This window comes from Manacus vitellinus, unplaced genomic scaffold, assembly GCF_001715985.3.
Source record: "Manacus vitellinus isolate BGI_N305 unplaced genomic scaffold, ASM171598v3 scaffold_21_pilon, whole genome shotgun sequence".
Lineage (NCBI taxonomy): Eukaryota > Metazoa > Chordata > Aves > Passeriformes > Pipridae > Manacus > Manacus vitellinus.
In genome coordinates this window covers 13,970,069-13,990,136 of record NW_021939546.1, presented here as the reverse complement: position 1 = coordinate 13,990,136, position 20,068 = coordinate 13,970,069, and the positions used below count along the sequence as shown (strand labels likewise).

The window sequence follows — 20,068 nt, the reverse complement described above, 5'->3', positions numbered from 1 at the left end:
TACCACAGTATATTGTAACAGTGATTAGATTTGGGACTTGATGGTGCTGAAGGGAGAAGGGAAGGGAATAGAAACATATGGAAGATGTGATTCCTCTAATCCAGAGAGCTTACTGTCTAATTTAGTAGCAAAAGATCCAAGAAGTTTACTCAAGGCATTCAAGAAATTGATTTAAGAGTAGAAGGCAGAATGGACCTAGTGTGGAAAAAAGAAAAAGGTGGTGTCATTTCATCATGCCCACTGGGACTACAGTATAATTGCACTGATTCACTTACACTGTTGGTTTTTAATGAACGCATTTCATTTTTCATTTGCCTACAGCTTCAGGGACATTCTGCACAAAGAGGAACATTTTCAGCCAAAAGTCTTGTCCTGTGAAATGCCTGTGAAGGTGGTGGCCTGTGTGGTGCACCCCACAGCAGTGGCACTGTTATTTGACTCTTTCCCTGTATGAAGAGGTTTTTTCACCCTTCTGTTTCTCTACACATGACATTATTTTTTTCCTACTTCAGTGAAGCAGATGAACAGGAAGGCTGTGTAGAAGAATATCCTTATTAATACACTGTGGAGTTCACTAGGTGTGTTCCCCAGTGCTACTTACAACAGTGAGCAATGCCTACAGAACAGTACTTACGGGAGCATTGCCTGCACTTCTCATCAAATGAGAAATCTGCTGCCCAGTTTTCACTTCTTAAGTGCTGCTTTTCAGGCCTTCAGGGCATGGCCCTGTGGGGCAAGCACAGTGAGTTCTCTGGCCCAAAATGCTACACATACTATCCAGAAGCAGCCACACAGCTACTTTTAGAAAAAGACCATTTAAAACTGAATTGTCTGCTCTTTCCCCAAATTGCAAACTAGTAAATCAGACTGCAGTAAATAGAAATGGTATTACTGCAAAAATCTGTGCTTTCTTCATCTGCTTTTTGAAAGGCCAGGCTAGTGTTTCACTTGGCAGCAGGGAACCTTGCTTGGAGTCCGAAGTTTTATTTGCCAAATTTCACCAAGGAGCCATCACCCAAAAAGAATTTTGGATAGTGGCTCTGTTCCTAGCAGCAATTCTCTGGCTTCTGCAGAGTTTTACCCTTGGGAACTTGGCACTAGCTTAGGCTCAGACATGGAGGGAGCTCACCGAAATGGCTACTTGTGGCTATATGATACTTACTGCAGCAGGGACCTCGTGTAAATAATAATAATTCCGAATGACTGACGTGGGCCTGGAGCAGCAAGACTTGACGCCTTGAAAAAGAACATTTTCTGCTTATATAATATTAAAACGGCTAAAATAGCAACAGCAGTCAAAGCTTGAGGCTATTGCCAGGAGAAGAGTAGAAGCTGAGGACAGTGGTTGAACAGTCAGGAACCGAAACTGGGGATGTCTGAAAAATTGCTGAACAACAAGGGAGTACAACCTCTTGTTTACAACCCAGCTACATGCACACTTCTGGCAATGTGCTCCGTTAAACCTGCCTGTCCTCAGGGTTGATGAGGGTGACAGTACTTGCCCAGAGAGGGACATTGCCGGTGCTTGAGGGCCTGGCAGCGATCACAGGCAAGCAGAGACTGGAGAGACTTGTGAGGGAGATGCCTGGATGACAGGAAACATGAACTGGCAGTTGAATCAGACTGGATGACCCAGACTGCTGCTTCGGACAGATGTCTGCCCTGGACCACTCGAAGAAGCAAAACCAGGCTGCAGCAGAGGCCACAGAGTGTAGCCCTCAGCAGCTGGTACGTGGCTGAGGAGGCTGCAGGTCTGAAGGGCCACGATCCCCCTGCTCTGTGCAGTCCTGACCTCAAGGTAACGCTGCAGCCCAGCAGCGCGACAGAGGGCGGTGACACTGATAAAGAAAGGGCACTCCTTTTTATGGGATTTCAGTACTTTTGACTTCATTTCCTCTGCCGTGGGGTGCTTCTCCATGCTGAAGCTGTGGCCATGCTGCTGCAGCCCAGGTCAGAGCAGCTGTGGTTTGGGCAGGGGCACCTCTGTTGGTTGTTAGCAGGCTCAGGATGACACAGCCCGAGCTGTGCCGCACGTGACACCAGCAGACAGACACTGCTCACTCAGAACCACGGCTCATGCTGCCCCAGCTGTGTCTGTCCTCATGCTGGAGCTGCCTGGCTTCAGAGCCAGAGAAGCACATGGAGGCTTCTGCCAAGTTTTCTCCTCCTCACATATTACTATGAATATTTTTGTCGTGTTTTTCTCCTGGCATGAAGTGTGTTGACCATCAGTGTTGCTCTGAGCATTCTGCTGTGCCATAATGATTTTAATGATCATGGTTTAATAAATAGTAGTTCTTTGTCTTTCAGTGAGCACATTCCATCTTAAGATTTCAATGTGCTTTATAGAACTCAACTAAATAAGCTTAACAGTTTTATTCCTTGCAAAGTCCTTTGATGGTTCAAAGTGCAGTGTGAGGCTCAAGTCTGATTATTTGTAAAATGACCTTTATGGAAAATAGAAGGAGAGTGACTGGTGGCTCAGTGCATGATAATGCAACACAGAAATGGACTTGAAAACCTCTTTCCCACATGACCTGCACAGACGTCTGTGGAACAATTAGGCCTGCATATCTGTGCCAACTAAATGTCCATTCCCTCCCCTTCCATATCCACTTGCACAAAGGGCTAAGAAATACATCTCTGGTGCTCTGAGATTTTCTACTCTTAATTGAATTCATGCATGCATGTGTGTGCACTGTGAATGGGAAAGGATGGTTGGGCGCCCTGAGCATCCTGTCTGTCTCTCTAGGATGGAATATACTCATCACTGTGGCATGAGAACATTGTTCATCGGATATAATGGGAGGTTGTCTTATTCTCATGTAATCTGGCGTAAAAAAGACAATCTGTCCTTTTGTTCCTCTATACCACTAAAAGCTGTAAAGGATAAAATTTGATTTATGTGGAGTCCTTGAGACACAAGATGTGCTTTTGGAGATAAGCAGGGACAGGTTCATCCCCCTCTGGGTTTTTGTTAACCTCTCTGTCTTTTTTATTCCAAAGTGTCTGGGTTGGCCGTTATAGTTATGCCTTGCATAGCACCAGAGGGTTTTTGCACAGGACAGATGCTAGCAGTTCCCAGCAGAATTGCAGAGCCAATTGGGATAATGAACTTTCTTGTTGCTTTCAGGAAAGTATTAGCTTCCCACTCTGAAAAGCTTTCATAATGTGTTCCTTTGTTTGAGCTAGTGATCTAGCTGGCTAGTGATCTAGTTAGACCTGTGCATTCATGTCCTGGCCACAGTCTCCTGCCTTGTTTCAGGAAGCTAATGCCCAAGAATTTTCAAAGGCAGAGCCTCCCATAAGTCCAAATTCATTCTTTCTGCAACAGGCTGCTATGGTTAGAGTGCTGCATAGACAAGCACATCTGTGGCAGGGTAAAAGCCAAATTCAATCGGCATGGGAATTTCTGCCTACAGAGCACGGGAGCCATCCAACACATCTCTGAGACAGCCTTGCTCTTTGCTGTTTCAACTTGGAACTCAAAAGGAGCCCCATTTTTACCTTCTGGAGCTTGCTAGCCTCACTTGACTTGCTTTGTCTTGCACTTAGACTTAGGCATGTTCAACTTAGCTGCCAGGCAGCTCGGGTTTGTTGGGAACAAGGTGGTGTGCTTAGTGAGCTGTCATATTCTGCACAGGGGATACTCTGGATAACCCCAGCCTTAAATCCTCTGTCCCTACATGGTGGGGGTGGCAGATGTTATTTACTGTCACTGATCAGAGTCATTTGTTCTGCATAAAAGCACAAAAACTGTTGATAAAATGTGCTTCCTAGTTTAGGAGTGACATGGATAAGGAATTGGAGATAAGGGAGCATGTGAATGGGATCTGTAAGGAGATGAAACTTTAAATTTGCCATTTATCAGGTTTATCTCAGATAAAGCAACAGCTGTTTAAGCCTTAACTAAAGAAAAAGCAGAACTTGCTGCCCAGGTGTTCCCTCTCACCTTACAGCTGTTCCAAAATAGCCTGATACTGGTTTTTATTCCTTACAAGCCACTAATATAAAAAGAGATTAAGAGATAATCCAGCAATTAATGACAAATAGCAGGTCCTAAACTTGTTCCTGTTTGACAAACCAGAAAGTAATCTGTTTGAATTAGTGTGTTTCATATGTGTCTCCTCTTTTCCACCTCTAATCTGAAATGTCAACATGTGGGGAAAGCCACTGCTGGAGCCTACTCCTATCCATGCCCACTGACGGGCATGCAATTCCTGCTGGATTCCCCCCCCAAAAAAAGCTCCTGGCTGTCCCCAGCTGCAGCAGCACCCCTCACCTTGTCCCCAGGCAGGCCAAGTGGCACCACAGCAAGTCCCCGTGGTATGTCTGGGGTCCATCAGTCCTCCCCAAGGGCAGGGGGTGGCTCTGCAGCTTCAGCAGCAAGAACAGGTGTTCCTGTAGCTGTTCCAGCATCATCCACCAGTATAGACCCTTCAGCTTCTTACCCTTCAGTCTCACAGTCCCGGTGGGTGCAGCAGGTTGGTCCATGCTGGCAGCACTTGGAGTTTGTGTTGCCCTGTTGCAATGTTAGTGCTGCTTTCCAGAAATGCAGCCGTGCACGAGCGTGTCTGGTTTGCCAGAACCACTGTCCTTCCTGGGCAAGGGCAGGAAACAAATCCTCCCTGTTGGGAAGAGCTGAGCAGAAGGCAGGAGCCCCTCATTGTCTGCTGAGGCCATGCAGATGTGATATGCTCCATTAGATTAGGAAACAAAGTGTTAGCTTGGGAGCAGCAATAAAAAGGTTCCCTCCCATCACAGGGTCTCGCAGGATCAAATGAGCCTTATGTTAATGTTTTGTAGACCAAGAGGTAAATCCCCTGTGTGAAGCAGGCCAGAGGAAACCTGAACCTTAAGCTAGGACTGTTTGTTTTGAGGATGCCTGGGTGGGGCTCCTTGCTGGATGTGACCCTCATTTATGGGCCAGTTTAACTCTGAGTTGGCTGGTTCAGGTCCCCTGGTATCAGTTCAGTTGAAGGAATGTAAACAAGTGTTTTGCTGTTCTCCAGCAAGCTCCACTGCACTTTGTAGGCCACTGTGGTACCTGTTATTGGTAGCTTGTTGTCTTGCCTGTACCATGTCATGTTGGTTAAAATGCTGTCCTCTGGTCGCTGGACGTGGCTGACTGTACTGTTGCACTGTATAATGCCACATGCTGTTCTCTAATTTGCAGTGTTTCTGCTGGAAAGCAAAATCCTCCCCCCACCTTCTCCTTCCCCCATCAAAAATGTGACTCATAAGCAGTCTTTAACTATCAAATCCATTTGTGTATTCTCTCGGTGAGGGTTCGATTACAGCTGATACACCATGGATCTGTAGCTGGAGTGAGGTCACTCCTGCTAGAGAAATAAGATCTTCTTTGTCTATGAGGAAAATGCAACTAACCTTCTACTGTCTCTCCCGCAGGAACAAAAACTGGGACCTGCTCAATTCTCTCTGGGTGTTTTGTCCTTCTGATTTCTTGTCCATCTCTCACTCACAGCACAGTACCAATAAGACTCTCCCAAAACTGAGCCCAGCTGAGACTGCGCATGTCTGTCACTTGCCTAATACCTCTCTGCTGCATTTAGCTCTTTGTTTGGAGAGGGGGAACAGCTCTTCATGGTAGAAGATTTTTCCATTCACCACTTGGAGCATTTCTTTCATACTTTATAAAATTCAGATCTACGTACGTGCTCTTCCCAGCGTGTGGTCAAATGGGTTTAAAGTGCCTTTGCCATCATCTCTGTAGCTGGAGTGGGTGTGTGGGAGCAGTCTGTGTGATGGCTGGAGTCTCTCTGTCTGCGTGTGCCTGAGCGTTTTGCACATGTAAACGTGTCTGTGCTTTCAGCATCTGGCCCAGAGCAGGGCAGTCCCTGAAGCACCCTCGTGTGAGTATGTGTGGGATGTGAGGTCCCCTCTGCCCTGCCTTGAGGAGTGGTGAGTGGGTCCGGGAGGCGGAGGGGCCGGCCCTGCTCCGGGCCAGAGCGGTGCGGCGCACTCTGTCCGTGGAATGGTGTGTGTGCACGGTGGGAAGCCGTGGCTGACCTCTGTAGTCTTGTCTTGTCGTTTCAGTGGTGTGCGGACAGATGAAGCTTGGCCTGTTTTTACTCTCTGTGTTTTTCCTTGTCTTTTTTTATTCCCTCCTCATCTTCATCGCACTCTGCCATCAAACAAAACAAACTTTCATCTCTCAGATCAGCGAGAAGGTTGGTCCTTTTCACTTCTTATCCATCTACAGTACGCCACGTCAGATGGGACTTTTCCAGTAGGGAGAGGAGAGCCATCCCCAAAAGGGGAGGGGCCCCTCCAGATTCTGGCTCCTTTCCAGGCGCAGCCACAGTGTGCCTGATGAAATCTGCTTACTGTTTGCTGTGACTCTGGTGATGGCATTGATACTTTGCTTGCATGCCTTTGTTGCTTGAGAATGCACAGAATATATTTTGCATGCGAATACCAGCAAGGGCAGTTTTGTCAAAGGCAGGGTAGGAAGAAGTGCATGCTGCTGTATGTGGTGTCCTTCTCTAACCCTTTATCTATGCTAGGTGCAAGTGTAATACCTCTAAACTGCTGCTGCTTTCTGGCTGGAGATCAAGAGCAGTCTTTGGAAGCAGAGATCAGAATGACCTCCAGTCCCCTCACAAGCTGCTAGGGAGAGCAGGTTCCTCAATTCCTCCTGTAACTTTAAAAGTTTTAACTTTCTCTAGAGGCGAAAAGCTTACTTTTGTTCTCAGCTGAAGGAGAACCCAACATGCTGCCCTCACTTGCCACAAGGCAGCAGGGGCAGCTGGCTGAGATGCCAGTCCCTCGTGCTGAGGCAGCTTCCCTGCTCCTCGGCAGTCCCCGCTCTGGCGGTGACCCGTTCTCCGTGCTCAGAGGTCTGCCTCTGATTTCTTCCCTGGGGCTGGGTCTTCCTCTTGCTGGCAGGAGAGAAGGCAGCTCTGGCAGAGGCCCCAGACATACCCCAAGGTGGCTCAGGGAGGCCCGTGGTGATGTGTACAGGAGCTCGTAGCCCCTCAGCAAAACCTGCTTTGTGCTTTGCTGTGCTGTGTCTTCCTGCCCTCAGAGAGCCAGAGATGAATAAAGGACAATAGTGAAAGGTGACTCCAGCTTTTAAATTAAATCTAGCTCCAGACCTAGCTTGAGGCACTCATGGTTTCATGCTGAGGAAAGCTGGTGTTTCTGGCAGAAGTCCTGAGTTAGTTTCTATAGATGACTCCTGCACCAAACAGGTTCCATGCGGGCCTGTCCCTCCACAGCACTGGAGGTGAGGGATGCTCACAGCAGCTCTCCAGGCCAGCACTGCTCCCAGGGAAGAGACCCTGGCTCCTCTGACACATACTTTCAGGCACCTGGATGAGTTGATCTTATAATCGTCACTGGAACAAGTTTTAACAAGTTGTCATAGCAGTTGTTCCAGTACACTGAGTTCGATCCCATTTCTCTCCCTGGAACGTGCTCTCATTTAGATTGTACTGAGGCACGGGACCTTTTGTTGTTTACCCTCTAAAAATAGATTTTGTAGAGGATAAAATTACCTGAGCCCAAGACAACGATGAAAAATGAGAACAAGGAAGAAAAGAGAAGAAATTAAAGCCAAGGCCCAAAGCCTCCCTGATTTCAGTAAATTTGGAGCACTGCTGTGATGGCTGAGGCACCTCTGGAGAATAAACCTTTGACAGGGCACTTAAATGTTTTAGCCACATGGCTTAGCTGAAGGGAGGCAGCTGAGAATGGATATAAGCTAGCAGGAGTGGAGAATTTCTCATTCTTTGTGTCGACCCCTCCTTCCCACTCCACCAAAAATACCCACGTACACAAATATTTAATGTGAAGCCAGAAATTAGTTTCTAAATATTCCAGTGGGATTTGCCATGCTTATAATTTGTTTGGCGCTGATAATTACATCTTACGTTTTTCCAGCTTTACTTAAAAGTGTGTACTGCTAACCCATGCATTTAATTATTGCTCTGACTGCTACAAGGTTATTTATTAACGAGTTATTTTATCTTGATACAGTGGATCTTTTCTCTCATTCACCTCCTTAATGTTGTGTTATTTTCATCAGAGAAATTTCAGAGAGGAGAATGCAAATTGCAGAGCTCCACAATCTTGCTCTCCCTTACTTTGCTATTAGTATGTCAGTATGCTGAATGCTGATGTGTCTCCAGTGCTGCACCACTGTAATGATATATCCTCTTTTATATGTGGTTGTCAGCGCAAATAATTAGACCTAAAAGTTATAGCTGAAATATAATCAAAAAATGGCAAGGCCCTGTTTTGGAAATTGTCTATAAAATGTCAGCACTCAAGGATGCATTGGGAGCATAAATAGTACAGCATTGTTTGAGCACAAGATTAGACTGTAAATGCATTTTTTCTGGTTGCCATTTTTCCTCTCCTGCTGTTGATTCTGTCAATAGATTGTGAGACTTCAGCAACTGCCTTTCCATTTGAAGTCTTTCCTTAAAATGATAGCACTAGGGAGAGATGAAAGGTGTCTGTGGATGAGTAAACCATGCAGACCGATGGTCATGTTTGAGGTTAGCTCCCAAATTCACTCCTTCCCGACTTGGAGGAGGTGATTCCTGAGGAAGGCGGGAGTTCTGACAGGATAGGAGTGTGCCAAGGGCAAGAGCACACACCATGCACTAGGGATCCCTCAGCTTGCCTGGCTGGAGTAATGAAAGTGGACAGTCTCATACTCTCAAAGGTGTGCCCCAGCATCACACACTACTGCATTTCTCAGCTGGGGGGTTAGAGCAGAGCCCCCCAAACTTGCCTTGGTTGTGCTGGGACTAGGAGGAGCAGCAGCCCAGGCAGTCCTAGTTCTCCTTCAGACCAAACAGGACTTCAGGCTGCTCATCCCTCATGCAGAGGAGGAGCGAAGGGGAGAGGATGTCAGGACAGCAATGCAGGACCAGAGCATCTGGGATTGCCTCAGAGAGGAGCAGAGAAGTGTGCAGAGCACAGGCACAACTGTCCATCACCATGGGGCAGTGCACAGGGAACCTGCCATGCGGTGCCAGGAAGGGGAAAGATGACGCCTGGAGTTGGGTGCCAGGTAGGCATGGTAGGAAGGAAACCAAAAAAATGGGAGCAGGCAAGTAGAGGTGTCTGGATCTCTGCAAGCTAGAGGGAGGGGTGTGAGCATTGTCATTTGCTCAGCTGTACTGTGGCCAGGACAGCCAGCAGGAAACAGCAATTTGGTTTCCCCTTCCCTAGCAGCACTGCACAGTTTTGAAAGCATGGGCAGTCCTCCTGGCACTGCTGTGTTTCCAGCAGGGCCTCGATGGATGCCAGCAGTGTCTCAGCACATGAGAGGGACTAACAGCACCAGCCTGAGAGCCCTGAGCTCAGAGCCTAGGGCTCTTGCTGACAGCAGCAGGGAGGGGGGGTCCCTGGTTCTCCGAGGGGGTAACATCACCCTCAGAGGGAACCTGAGACGTTAGGAAACAGCCACTCCCATGCTGAAAGGAGCCAGGCAATCGATTGATGCTCTTTGCTCTCAAGGCAAGGAATGTGCATGTTAATGCATGCTGAATTTTTAACATTTCTCAACCGTTGTGGCTCTTGTGTTGCCTGCTCCCCTCCTTCCTCCCTGCAGTCCCCCCAGCGAGTGGGGAACCAGTCTCCACACTGTCTTTTCTCCCTGTCCTGTGATATCCAGGGCAAGGGCCCAGGTTGCACTGCACTCACTGCTCACTGGTCCAGGGTTTCGCTTCACTTCCCAGGGAATGCTCTCAACGGGGAGGTGTGCTGAATAGTGGAGCAGCACAGAGCCCTTACAATGCCTATTCTTGGGATGAATGATAATGAATCTCATTTTTGACAGTCTGCTGGTTTAACTAAACCTCTGAATTATACTATTGTCCATTGAAATCATTTTAATATTCACAGCAATTTTCCCTGTGCTGTTCTTGCAAAACCTCAAAACCACCTTCTTCTGATCTTTATCCAAAAAGAAGATTAAAAAAAAAATGCAAATTCATGTCGAGAAAATTGTAATAAAGAGGGAAATTTCATTGCTGCAGTAAATGAAGAACAACAAAATTTTCTGGAGCACTTAAGGTAGCATCATGGACTGTGCTAGCCCATGTGATTTTACTTGTAAATTGGACAGAAATCCTGAGAATGCTGCTTTTTGAGGAGTTATACTGATTTAAATTATTACCAGACTCTTAGGCTAGAAAAGCAAGCGACTTAAATCATTGGCTTGAGCCTGAGGAATGTGTTGATGGTGCTGTACAAGCTGCTGTGAGAGCTCTGCCAGCTCTCACTAATGCTAACTGACAGCACCTCCCCTTCTCCCTCCATACTGACTGGGACAAGAAGCTGCCAATTATCCCCCAGGAGGATGGGAGGCCAATGGAGTCCATCCCTTCCTTTGCACGTGCTCCTGCCAGGGCATCGTCCGGGCCAGATCTCTTACCAAAGGCACTGCCCTGACCCCCTCCCGTGTAGAGAGCTGACCCCTACACATGCCATCCATTTTTAGCAGCTGCGGTGCCTTGGGCGCTGCTGCTCTCTGGTGCAGAGCAGTGAGCCCATCTCGGCAGCTCTGCCGGTGTGCTAACGAGGGGAGGACAGCTCAGCCATGCTGGGTCGCAGAAATGCACGGCAGAGGCCTCTTTGACCACTCCTCTGTTGCCAGGCTGGAGAACTGAGGCCCCACACAACTCCTGGCTGTGGTGGGCAGGAGGCACGTCCTGTGCCGAGGCTGGTGAGGCCTTTGTACACTCTTGTACTATGATCCACAGGAGAGTTTTCCCTGCCTTTCTCCTGTCCCTTCTCTAGGCACAGGAGTGCACTAACCACCTCTGCTGCTCCCCTGTGTGTGGCACAGGGCAGAGTGCCTTCCAAAGGGGCTCAGCCCTTCCCTTTGCCCTGCAGAGCGCTGCTGAGACAGCCCCCAGCGCCTCTGAAGTGCCTCTTCCCTGTGCTGTCCACAGGGGAGCATATGACAGTCGGCTGCTGGCATCCCTGGGGGGAGATGGCCACAGCACCCACTGCCTCTGCAGGACACATCAAGGGCAACACAGCACTGATGGGACTCAGACAGCCCCAGGAGCACCCTGAAAGCAGGGACACTGGGTGGGGTGCAGGGGAGTCTGTGGCGGGCTGTGCTGCCTCTGGTCTCACAGGACTGGAAGTGAAAATCTGTTTTTGCATGCTGGGCTCTGACTTCTTTGCATGGCCTTGTGTCCTCCAGTGTCTTGTCTTCCCATGTCCCTGTACATGAGTTCCTGTGCACCTTCCCTCTCCCTGTCCTGCCCTTCCACCACTGTCCCTCTGACTTTGTAGTGGCCTCCGGTGCCTGCCAGCCTGTTTGCCTTGTGCATGTGCATGAGTGTTCTGTGCACACCTATGGCTTTATCCTCAAGATTTGTTTTTTTTTTTGTTTTAATACAGCTTGGGTGGGTGGGTTTGGTCCTTTGATGGGGACGGAATTGGAACAGCTTCTGCCTGGAATAATTCAACGGCATTTTCATTCGAAAATGAAACCTAACTCTTAACAAATGGTGCTGGGATGCTTTGGTTGGAAATACACACCATCATGTTAAACCATTGCCATGTCCATCAGGTTAAGTCTGTATTCTCATGACTGTGTAGCATTTGAGTACACTTTCAGTTCTGTCTCATTTGGGGAGCGCTGCCCCATCAGTCAGGTAACACCTCACTGGTGATTTCTCATGTAGGTATTGATTGGAGATTTAATAATTGATTAAAAGAAGCATACAGCAAGACTTTGGATTTAGACATTCAAAAAAAAAAATGCAAAGGAAGTTATCCTTACCCTGCCTGGTAAGGAGCTAATGAGCCCTGTTTTGTCACTGAGACGATGTGTAGTACACACACGATGTTGACAGTATTGTCTAATTTATCACTAAGTCTTAGCTCTGTTGAACATGCTAGTGTGGGGGCTTCTGTGTTCAGTCTATTTCTGCAAGCCTGATGGTTTGGGGATGAATCATCAAAGAGAGCACTAGTGAAGTTTGATTTGGGAAGAGTCAGCTTGGCAAGCAGAGCTGACACCTCTGCAGCTCAGGGGGTGTCAGCAGCTTTACTGTCCGTGGAGATGCCGTGGTGGCAGCAGCCAGGCCAGCAGAGCCAAGGCTCCCCAGACCCCCCTCGCCCGGGGGGCCAGCTGTGCCTGTGGCATGTTGTGAGCTGGCGCTGCTCAGGCTCCTGCCCGATTTCCACCTGCCCTCAGTGCTGTGGGGGTTTTGCTGCTCTGCCAGCCCGGTGCACTGATGGAAGAGCATAATTGGCAGGGAGAGGCTCCTCGGGAGCCAGTCAGTCGTGAACCCGGCCGCTGCCCGGGGCCGCTGTTCTGGGGGAGGAGGCTGGAGGAGAGCGGGGCTGCTGGGCGAGACACGTTCAAGCAGTTTCCTTTTTTAACTACAGACTAAAATGAGCTTGCCCAGAGGAGACAAAGATTTACCGAGCACAGTTGTTTCTCCACCCTTGCTTAAATAGGCCCATAACACTAACCCTGAAGAAGGGGCCTCATTTCTCAGTGTCATTTTCCTGACGGGAATGCATATGGCAGGCAGCTTTAGAGGTTTATTGTAGCTGAGAGTTGCTTACAAATAAGTCTTGAATGAAATACCCAGCAAGGGATTGATATGAAGAGAAGCTGTGCAATGCAATAAGGAGGAATACATCTCCCAAAGAGCTGCCACAAAGGTGGGAAGGGTTCTGCCAGCCCAGCTCTCTTCTGTCAAAATGTATATGATCTCACATCTGTCAGGATTAGTTCTCTCCTGCCCAGCAAGGTGATCTCTTCAGGCCCTGACAATGTCATGCAGCTCTGGTGACTATTTTTTCTGAGCCAAGGTAGAACCTGAGTTACATTTTGAAAGGAATTATATTTTATTTAGCAGCACACGTGTGCTAATTCAAAAAAGAAACCCTTTCTGCTGCCCCTGCCCAAACCCTATGAGGTTTAGGGGATGGGCTGCTTTACTCTAGAGCTAATAAATTGAACAGGTAATTCCGTTTTGCAGAGCTTCAGTGGGCCCTGCACAGAGAGAGTGTGTGACCGGCATTTTGCATGCTCTCTAATTAGAGGGATGTAATTTAAATGAAGGAATGTTTCATGTTAGTAATATGATTTCAAAAGGCCATGTTTGGAGGGAATGGATTGAGCCATCCCTTAATGAGTTCTTCTAATAAGATGCCAGTGGCAAAGGAAGGAGAGCAAAGTGTGTGCAATTTGGCAAAGTAGTGAACAGCTTTTGCACTTCATTTTATCTGCCCTGGGGGGTAGACAGGCAAGAAGGTTGAACCCCTCTCATGTACTCCCAGAGTGCAACTGAGTGCTCTCTGCTGGTTCTGTGACCCTACTAGCTGTGTCCTCCTTGTTTCAGTGCGGCGTGTTGCTCCTCGATTCTCTATCCCTCCGAGCAACCACGAGGTGATGCCTGGGGGGAGCGTGAACCTCACGTGTGTGGCAGTAGGTGCTCCCATGCCCTACGTGAAGTGGATGGCTGGTGTGGAGGAGCTGACCAAAGAAGATGAGATGCCTGTCGGTAGGAATGTCCTGGAGCTGACGAACATCATGCAGTCTGCCAACTACACCTGCGTGGCCATCTCCTCCCTTGGCATGATCGAAGCCACAGCCCAGATCAGTGTCAAAGGTAAGGAATTATTCCTTGTGGTGCACCTACTTTGGTTTCAACGCTGTAGCCCTTTGCCAAAGTGTTTTTGGCTGCAGCCAACTGACTGCAGTCTTCTGTGACTTTTCTACCTTGCAACTTTTCTACCTTCCACCCACAACTTTGGTTTTTGCTGCTCAAAGTACGGGACTTGCTCTGCAGATCATTTTCCCTCTCCCTGCAAGTGGCATGGCGGAAGACAAGCTTGTGTCAGGCTGGGTCCCTGTTAAGCCACAAGGGAACCTCTCTGTGTTTATCCCAGCAATGTCTGTCTTGTTCCATGCATCAGCAGGATCAGCTCAGCACAGCGGCAGACTGTGGGCTGTCCTGGGGCAGGGTCTGTGGATGTCTGCAGTCAGAGGGCTGTTTGCACAGAGACATCCTCTTGCATTAAGAGTAGGACAAGGTCAATCCCAGCAATGTGAAGTGTCCGTGGAGCTCAACAGAATGAGCATCCTCCCCCCCTGCAGGGAGGAGCTGTATGTGTTCATTTGAAAATTGTTGCATATTCATCTGTCAGCTTTTTTTCCTTACTGCTGCAGCTCTTTCCCTTTCTCTTTCGTGTGTTACTGTCCTTAAGGGATGCTTCCTTCCAACATTTCATTGGTAGCTTTACCCCAAAGAGGATGCTGTTGCTGATTACTGACCATAGGGCAGCCCACTCAGCTCCCTAACAGGAGGCTAAAGGTGTCCTACATTTCCCATTTGGGGGCCTAGCAGGTCCACATTTATCCCTTTCCTCCTCTCCTTGCAGTTGATTTGTAGCACAGATTTCCAGAGATATGTCATCTTTTGAGTCTATCTGTTCTTGCAGGCCCCCTCCTGCACTATGGCCAGCTTTAGCACAGAGTTCCTGCTGGAACAAATCACAGAATTGAGTGTTAGCCCTCTCTGACCTGGAGATAGCAGCAAATTCTATTTGCTAGTCAGAGGATGTTTTTAACCTTAGCTGCACGCTGTTCCCTTTACTCACAACACCTGCTAGTCAGTACCTTTTCCAGCCTCTGTTTTTGTACAGAGCACAGGGATTGCCTTGGTTATAGTAGATACCCAGGAGAGTACAGAAGGAAGGAGTATGGTGGAGAGGTGGTTTGGGTGTGAAGGGAAGAGGTGGGAACTGCACCATTGCACTGATGGTTCCCAGCATTTACCTCCTTGCACCTGGAATGACTCTGCCTCATCGGCTGATGCGATACCCACTGCTGCCCCAGGGCAGGGAGAAGTCTGCTCAGCTCCTTTAGCCCTTTACCTTCCTCCTTGTTCCCCTGTCTGCCTTTTCAGCACCCTCACTCCAGGTATCTCACTGGCTCTGTCCCAAACTCCTTCACCCAGTGGTGCTTCTCCTGTGCTTGCTGCCACACAGACCGCTCGCAGGGCAGATGGGAGAAGCAAGATGACACAAAACTGATTGCACTAAGCATGTTGAAAGTACTAGATCTGCCCCTTCCTCACATGGAAGCTGCACACCCAAAAACTGGTGAGAGTCAACCTTGTGGCTCTCCAAAGGAAAGGGTGGAGTAGTGTCATCTGTCCTTGAAAGCCTTAGGGAGGCTGGCGGATTCTTGGATGCTGTAGGAAATGTGTTGCTTCAGGCCATAATATTGTGCAGGATGGGTTTGCCCTCCTGAGTCCTCCACAGGTGGTGGTGTGGTGTCTGGTTGTGCCCTTCCCTCTCGTGCCAGTTCAGCCCTTGCTGATTTCCTCAGTATTCATGTGGCAGTAGGCTTGGAAAAGGCATCCTCTCTGGCCCTCGGAGCAGCCATGTCCTCTGCTAGAGAGCCTCCCTTCCTCAGCTGAACCATGTGAAAACTAGAAACTTGAGGACTTTACCAAAGAATGAGGTACTTGAGGATCTTAATTTGGGTTGAGCATTTTTCCTAGTTCCTTGTCAAGCACAGCTGCATTACAAGTCACTAATGACTTTAGAGTGGTTTGTAGGAGGTTTAAACTTACTGTAGACTTTAATTCAGTCATTGCCTTAAAGTATTTGTGTACTCTGCAAATCTCTCTCACATGCACTCATTCGCTTTCTTTGTTCTTTTGGTAAAATGGCAAATCTGGAAATGCTTGCAGTAGTTGTTGTTTTCATTAACACTTCAGAGATGTCGGTGTCACAGAGTTCTTGTGTAACAGTTTATTGTCTGGTTGCAGTTTGACACACCATCCAGTGAAATAGTGGATATGAAAGTTGGTAATTTCTCTGGCTGTATCTCTCCTGCATGTACTATAATACTTACAAAGCATTCCCCCATCAACCCATCTAACAGCACTGTCCACGAACTCCCTATGGCCTAAGATACTGCTCTCTCTAGAAGCAGGAGCGTAATTCTAGATTGCCTTTGGTGCTCTAATTGCTTTACTGTATTCCTATGTAAATCAGCTGTACACCTGGCTTCTGGGGCCAGCCCAGCCCAGCCAGCACCTTCCCACTGCCAGCTGAACCCCCATGACAGAAACATTCCTGCATCCCCGTTGAATTACCTTTATTTAGCCTGCTGCTGGTAAGTGCGTCAAGCACATCTAATAACATGATTGCTCTGTTTATCCTTCCATTAAGAACCACTTCAAGCAATATATGGTAATATAAAAATGCATGTTCTAGAGTATGAAATGATTTCTGCCTTTTAAAGAAGAATGTTAATGGGAGGTGGCAGCTCCATTTTTATCCCCATGCACATTGCAGGATTTGAGCTGACTGAATTACTTAAATCACACCTCTCTGCCTTCCAATTGCAGCACTGCCAAAACCTCCAACAGAGCCATCAGTGACTGAAACAACAGCTACCAGCGTGACCCTCACCTGGGATTCAGGCAACTCCGACCCCATTACATATTATGTCATCCAGTACAAGCCCAAATCCTTGGAGGGTCAGTTCCAGGAGGTGGATGGTGTGGCAACAACCCGCTATAGCATAGGTGGGCTCAGCCCCTTCTCTGAGTATGAGTTCCGGGTCATCGCAGTCAATAACATTGGCAGGGGTCCCCCCAGTGAACTGGTCGAGGCCCGGACAGGAGAGCAAGCTCCTTCAAGTCCGCCCCTCAAAGTCCAGGCACGGATGCTGAGTGCCAGCACCATGCTGGTCCAGTGGGAGCAGCCGGAGGAGCCGAACGGGCAGATCCGAGGGTACCGCGTGTACTACACCACCGACCCGCACCTGCCGCTGAGCATGTGGCAGAAGCACAACACGGACGACAGCCACCTCACCACCGTGGGCAGCCTCATCACGGGCACCACCTACAGCATCCGCGTCCTGGCCTTCACGTCGGTGGGCGACGGACCCCCCTCGGACATCATCCAGGTCAAAACACAGCAAGGGGGTACGTATGGTAACGTGTCCACCCCGGTGTGTGCACCTCAGCTGTGCGTCTGATCTGCACCAGGCATCACAACTGCACTTGGTGCTCAAATGATTGCGTGTCAGAGTGGCTGTGGGGCATCTCCACCCCACAGCCATCAGATTTAAGCTGTCAGGTTGTCCTGGGCAGTTGGTATTGATCTCTGTACAAGTAACAGCCTGCTGTTTTGTCTGGGATGCAGTGGCTAAAAACGTGACACAAGGTCCTGCATGTGGATGTCGGCACCTGTGTAACTGCTTGGCCCTTCTGGGTTCTGAATGCATGTGTGGAAGGAAGGATCTGGGATGCAGTCAGAGGCTGAAAGTGAGCACGATTCCCCCAGTCACCTGCCTGGCTCCCAGAGGTGCTTGCTTGTGGCCTGAGTTGTTCCAAGAACACAGTACAGGGGAGAGGGAAGAAGAGAGGTTCTCAAAGAAACCTTTTACAGGGTGAAATGCTGACTCTGCAAAGTCATGCGACTCCTCTCCCCTCTCCTGGCCCTAACCACGTGTGTTTGTTCCCCAGTTCCCGCCCAGCCAGCTGACTTCCAGGCAGAAGCAGAGTCTGATACCCGCATCCTGTTGACGTGGCTGCCTGCCTCTCAGGAGCGCATCACCAAATATGAGCTGCTGTACTGGGAAGGGGAGGATGGCACCCAGGTGAGGATCCTGCCTGGCAGCACCTGGGGCTGGGCATCACAATTCGTCAGCTTGGGAAGGGTGGCTGCTTGAGCAGTAACAGGACTGTTTCTTCATGTTTCTTGTGCCTCAGTGGTGTGTGGTAGGAGCATGGCAATCTCTGGTTTCTGTGTAAGTGACCTCAACAGTACTTATTGATGCCAGCAAAGTAGCTAGTGACTGATTTGGGACTGGAAAGGTTCCAGAAAGCCACGAGAGCATCCCTGAGGCGTGCTTACTGCTGGTGCCTGTAAAGAGTAGGACTTCTAGGCAAGTCTGAAATGGCTTCCAATATGTGTCTCCAGCCCCGGGACTGGTTGCACGTAAGAAGCAGATTGAAGGTGGCCTAGAGAGAGCCCTTCCACATTTACTGCAGGTCCCTAAAGGAAGTCCAGTTCTAAATGTATCAAAAGTAGTGCTGGCTTCAAGGCAGCACAGCAAGAATTGTACCACGACAGCATCACAGTGTCCCATGGTCCTCTCCTTCTCCTGCTATTATAGTGCCATGAGAGCTGCCAGAAGTAAGTGCCCTTAAGGGGAAGTGTCAGCAAAACAAATCCTTTACCAGCTCAGTTTAGGTGCATTAGAGATCCCAGCTAGAGATGCCTGGAAAGCCTAGGACAAGGGCTTTACTCTGCTTCACAGGCAGGACACTGTTGGGAGAAAACACACTGGTGTGTCCTGTGTCCCTTGCCTGAACTGTATAGCTAGACCCAGCATTCCCACAAAGTTGTTAGGCCAGTAAGTGCAGTCTGAACACCAGGCAGTGTAGCCTGGCTGTTGGAGAATTTTGCTTCTCAGCAGAGTCCTGGTGTGCCACCTAGGAAGCTCCATGCCTTGGAGTCTTGCAGGACTGCAAGCAGGCTTGGCAGCATGGCTGTGACTTTTTGTGGTGCCAGAACGGGTGATGGGGCTGCCTATTCCCTCGGCACTGGAAGCTGGGCACCAGCTTTTCTGTATTCTCCAACTACACCAAATAATCTGTGTTTCCCCCTTTTTTTTTTTCAGCAAAAGGTGGAGTTTGACCCAACCTCCTCGTATGCCGTGGAAGGTCTCAAACCAGACACATTGTATAAGTTCCGTCTGGGTGCCCGCTCAGAGCTGGGGGTAGGAGTTTACACCCCCACAATCGAAGCCAGAACTGCCCAATCCAGTAAGTGTCTGCCATCCAACACTGCTGAAGACAAGGCAAAACCAGTCCAGTTTCCATTGCCTGGGCACAGAGTATCTCAGTGCCTCTGCCCCTGTGGGTCTGCAGGGATGCTGGCGTGCAGTTTGCTAAAGGGTGTGATGGGGAAAGCCACCCGGGGTTTTGGATCAGGGCTCTTTGGCAGAGTGGGTGCACCCAAGTGGTAAGTTCTTCCTTCGTGTCCCTTTGATCATGCTGTCTTGCCCTAAGGGTAGATTCATAAAAACTGATGGAGGAGTGAAACAGGCTGGGAAATTGCTTTGGAGAGATTGATTTGAGTGGGTTTGTGCATCTCTATGAATTTACTCCCATGCATTCAAGCTGTCTGGACAGGCAGCATATGGGTGTTTGGCTCTAAATCTGACTGTCTCCAAGCCATTGGATTTTCACCCCTTCACTCCCCATTCCAGCTGCCTTGCTTACATAGGAGTGCACCCCTGGTCCATAGAATTGATGGCAAGGTGAGGAATCCTCTGAGGCCAGATGTGCCTGTGGCTGTCAGGCAGCTGGGGGAGTCAGTTTGGAAAAGTGGCTATTTGCTGGGGCTCTGTGAACAAGTGAGGCTGCTGCTTCTGGGACTGCAGTGCTGGGGGAAACCAGAACAAGCTGCAGCTGAGTTAATAGAGAGGCTCGATAATGAGGTGACCCAGGCAATATCACTTTCATCCTGGCTCTGCCCGGTGTGATCACAGAGCGGGAGTTTGCATTGCTCTGATTGGCAGCTCAAAGTGCTGCACATAAGCAGATTAGGGCTATCAAAGGGCCCTGCGATAAGCTCGTTTTCACTAACGATTTTTGGGCTTGCCATTATGCAAAGAGCATTAAAAGGAGGGGAAAAAAGACATTTCCGTTAGCACCGTCTGTCTGGGATTTAGTAGCTATGTGGGGTGAGCAGTTGGCACAGGCAGCCAGCCTTCCCTGCAGGGAGGGCAGCAGCGTGCACAGCAGCCGGGAGCCTGAGATGGCCATTAGAAAGGGAGCTCAGGCAGGGAAGAGCAGCTCTGCTCACTTTTAGAATGACCTTCTCTTTGAGGAAAACTCAGCTTCATTAACATACCGGTCCCAGGCATTCCTCCACCTTGTTAAGTGAGCTAATGGTGTCTTAGAGCTGCACGATAGACAGGTATGAAAACAGAGAAAGGTTTCAGATCATGCAGTTATAAATATTTGAATGTTGAAAACTAACTCTGAATATGAGGAGTCATATATCTGTTTCAGATAGC

General features: G+C 48.9%; 1 protein-coding gene across 10 annotated transcripts in view; it reads left to right on the top strand.

Annotated features, from left to right (window-relative positions):
* Positions 1 to 20,068, top strand: part of PTPRF (protein tyrosine phosphatase receptor type F) — a 287,439-nt gene that overhangs the window by 199,913 nt on the left and 67,458 nt on the right. For all 10 annotated transcript variants that reach the window (XM_018072218.2, XM_018072212.2, XM_018072223.2 and 7 more), the window contains exons 8-11: positions 13,356 to 13,625; positions 16,380 to 16,961; positions 17,505 to 17,638; positions 18,665 to 18,809. In XM_018072218.2, coding sequence (XP_017927707.1) covers positions 13,356 to 13,625; positions 16,380 to 16,961; positions 17,505 to 17,638; positions 18,665 to 18,809 — 1,131 coding nt within the window. The remainder of the gene's footprint in view (positions 1 to 13,355; positions 13,626 to 16,379; positions 16,962 to 17,504; positions 17,639 to 18,664; positions 18,810 to 20,068) is intronic.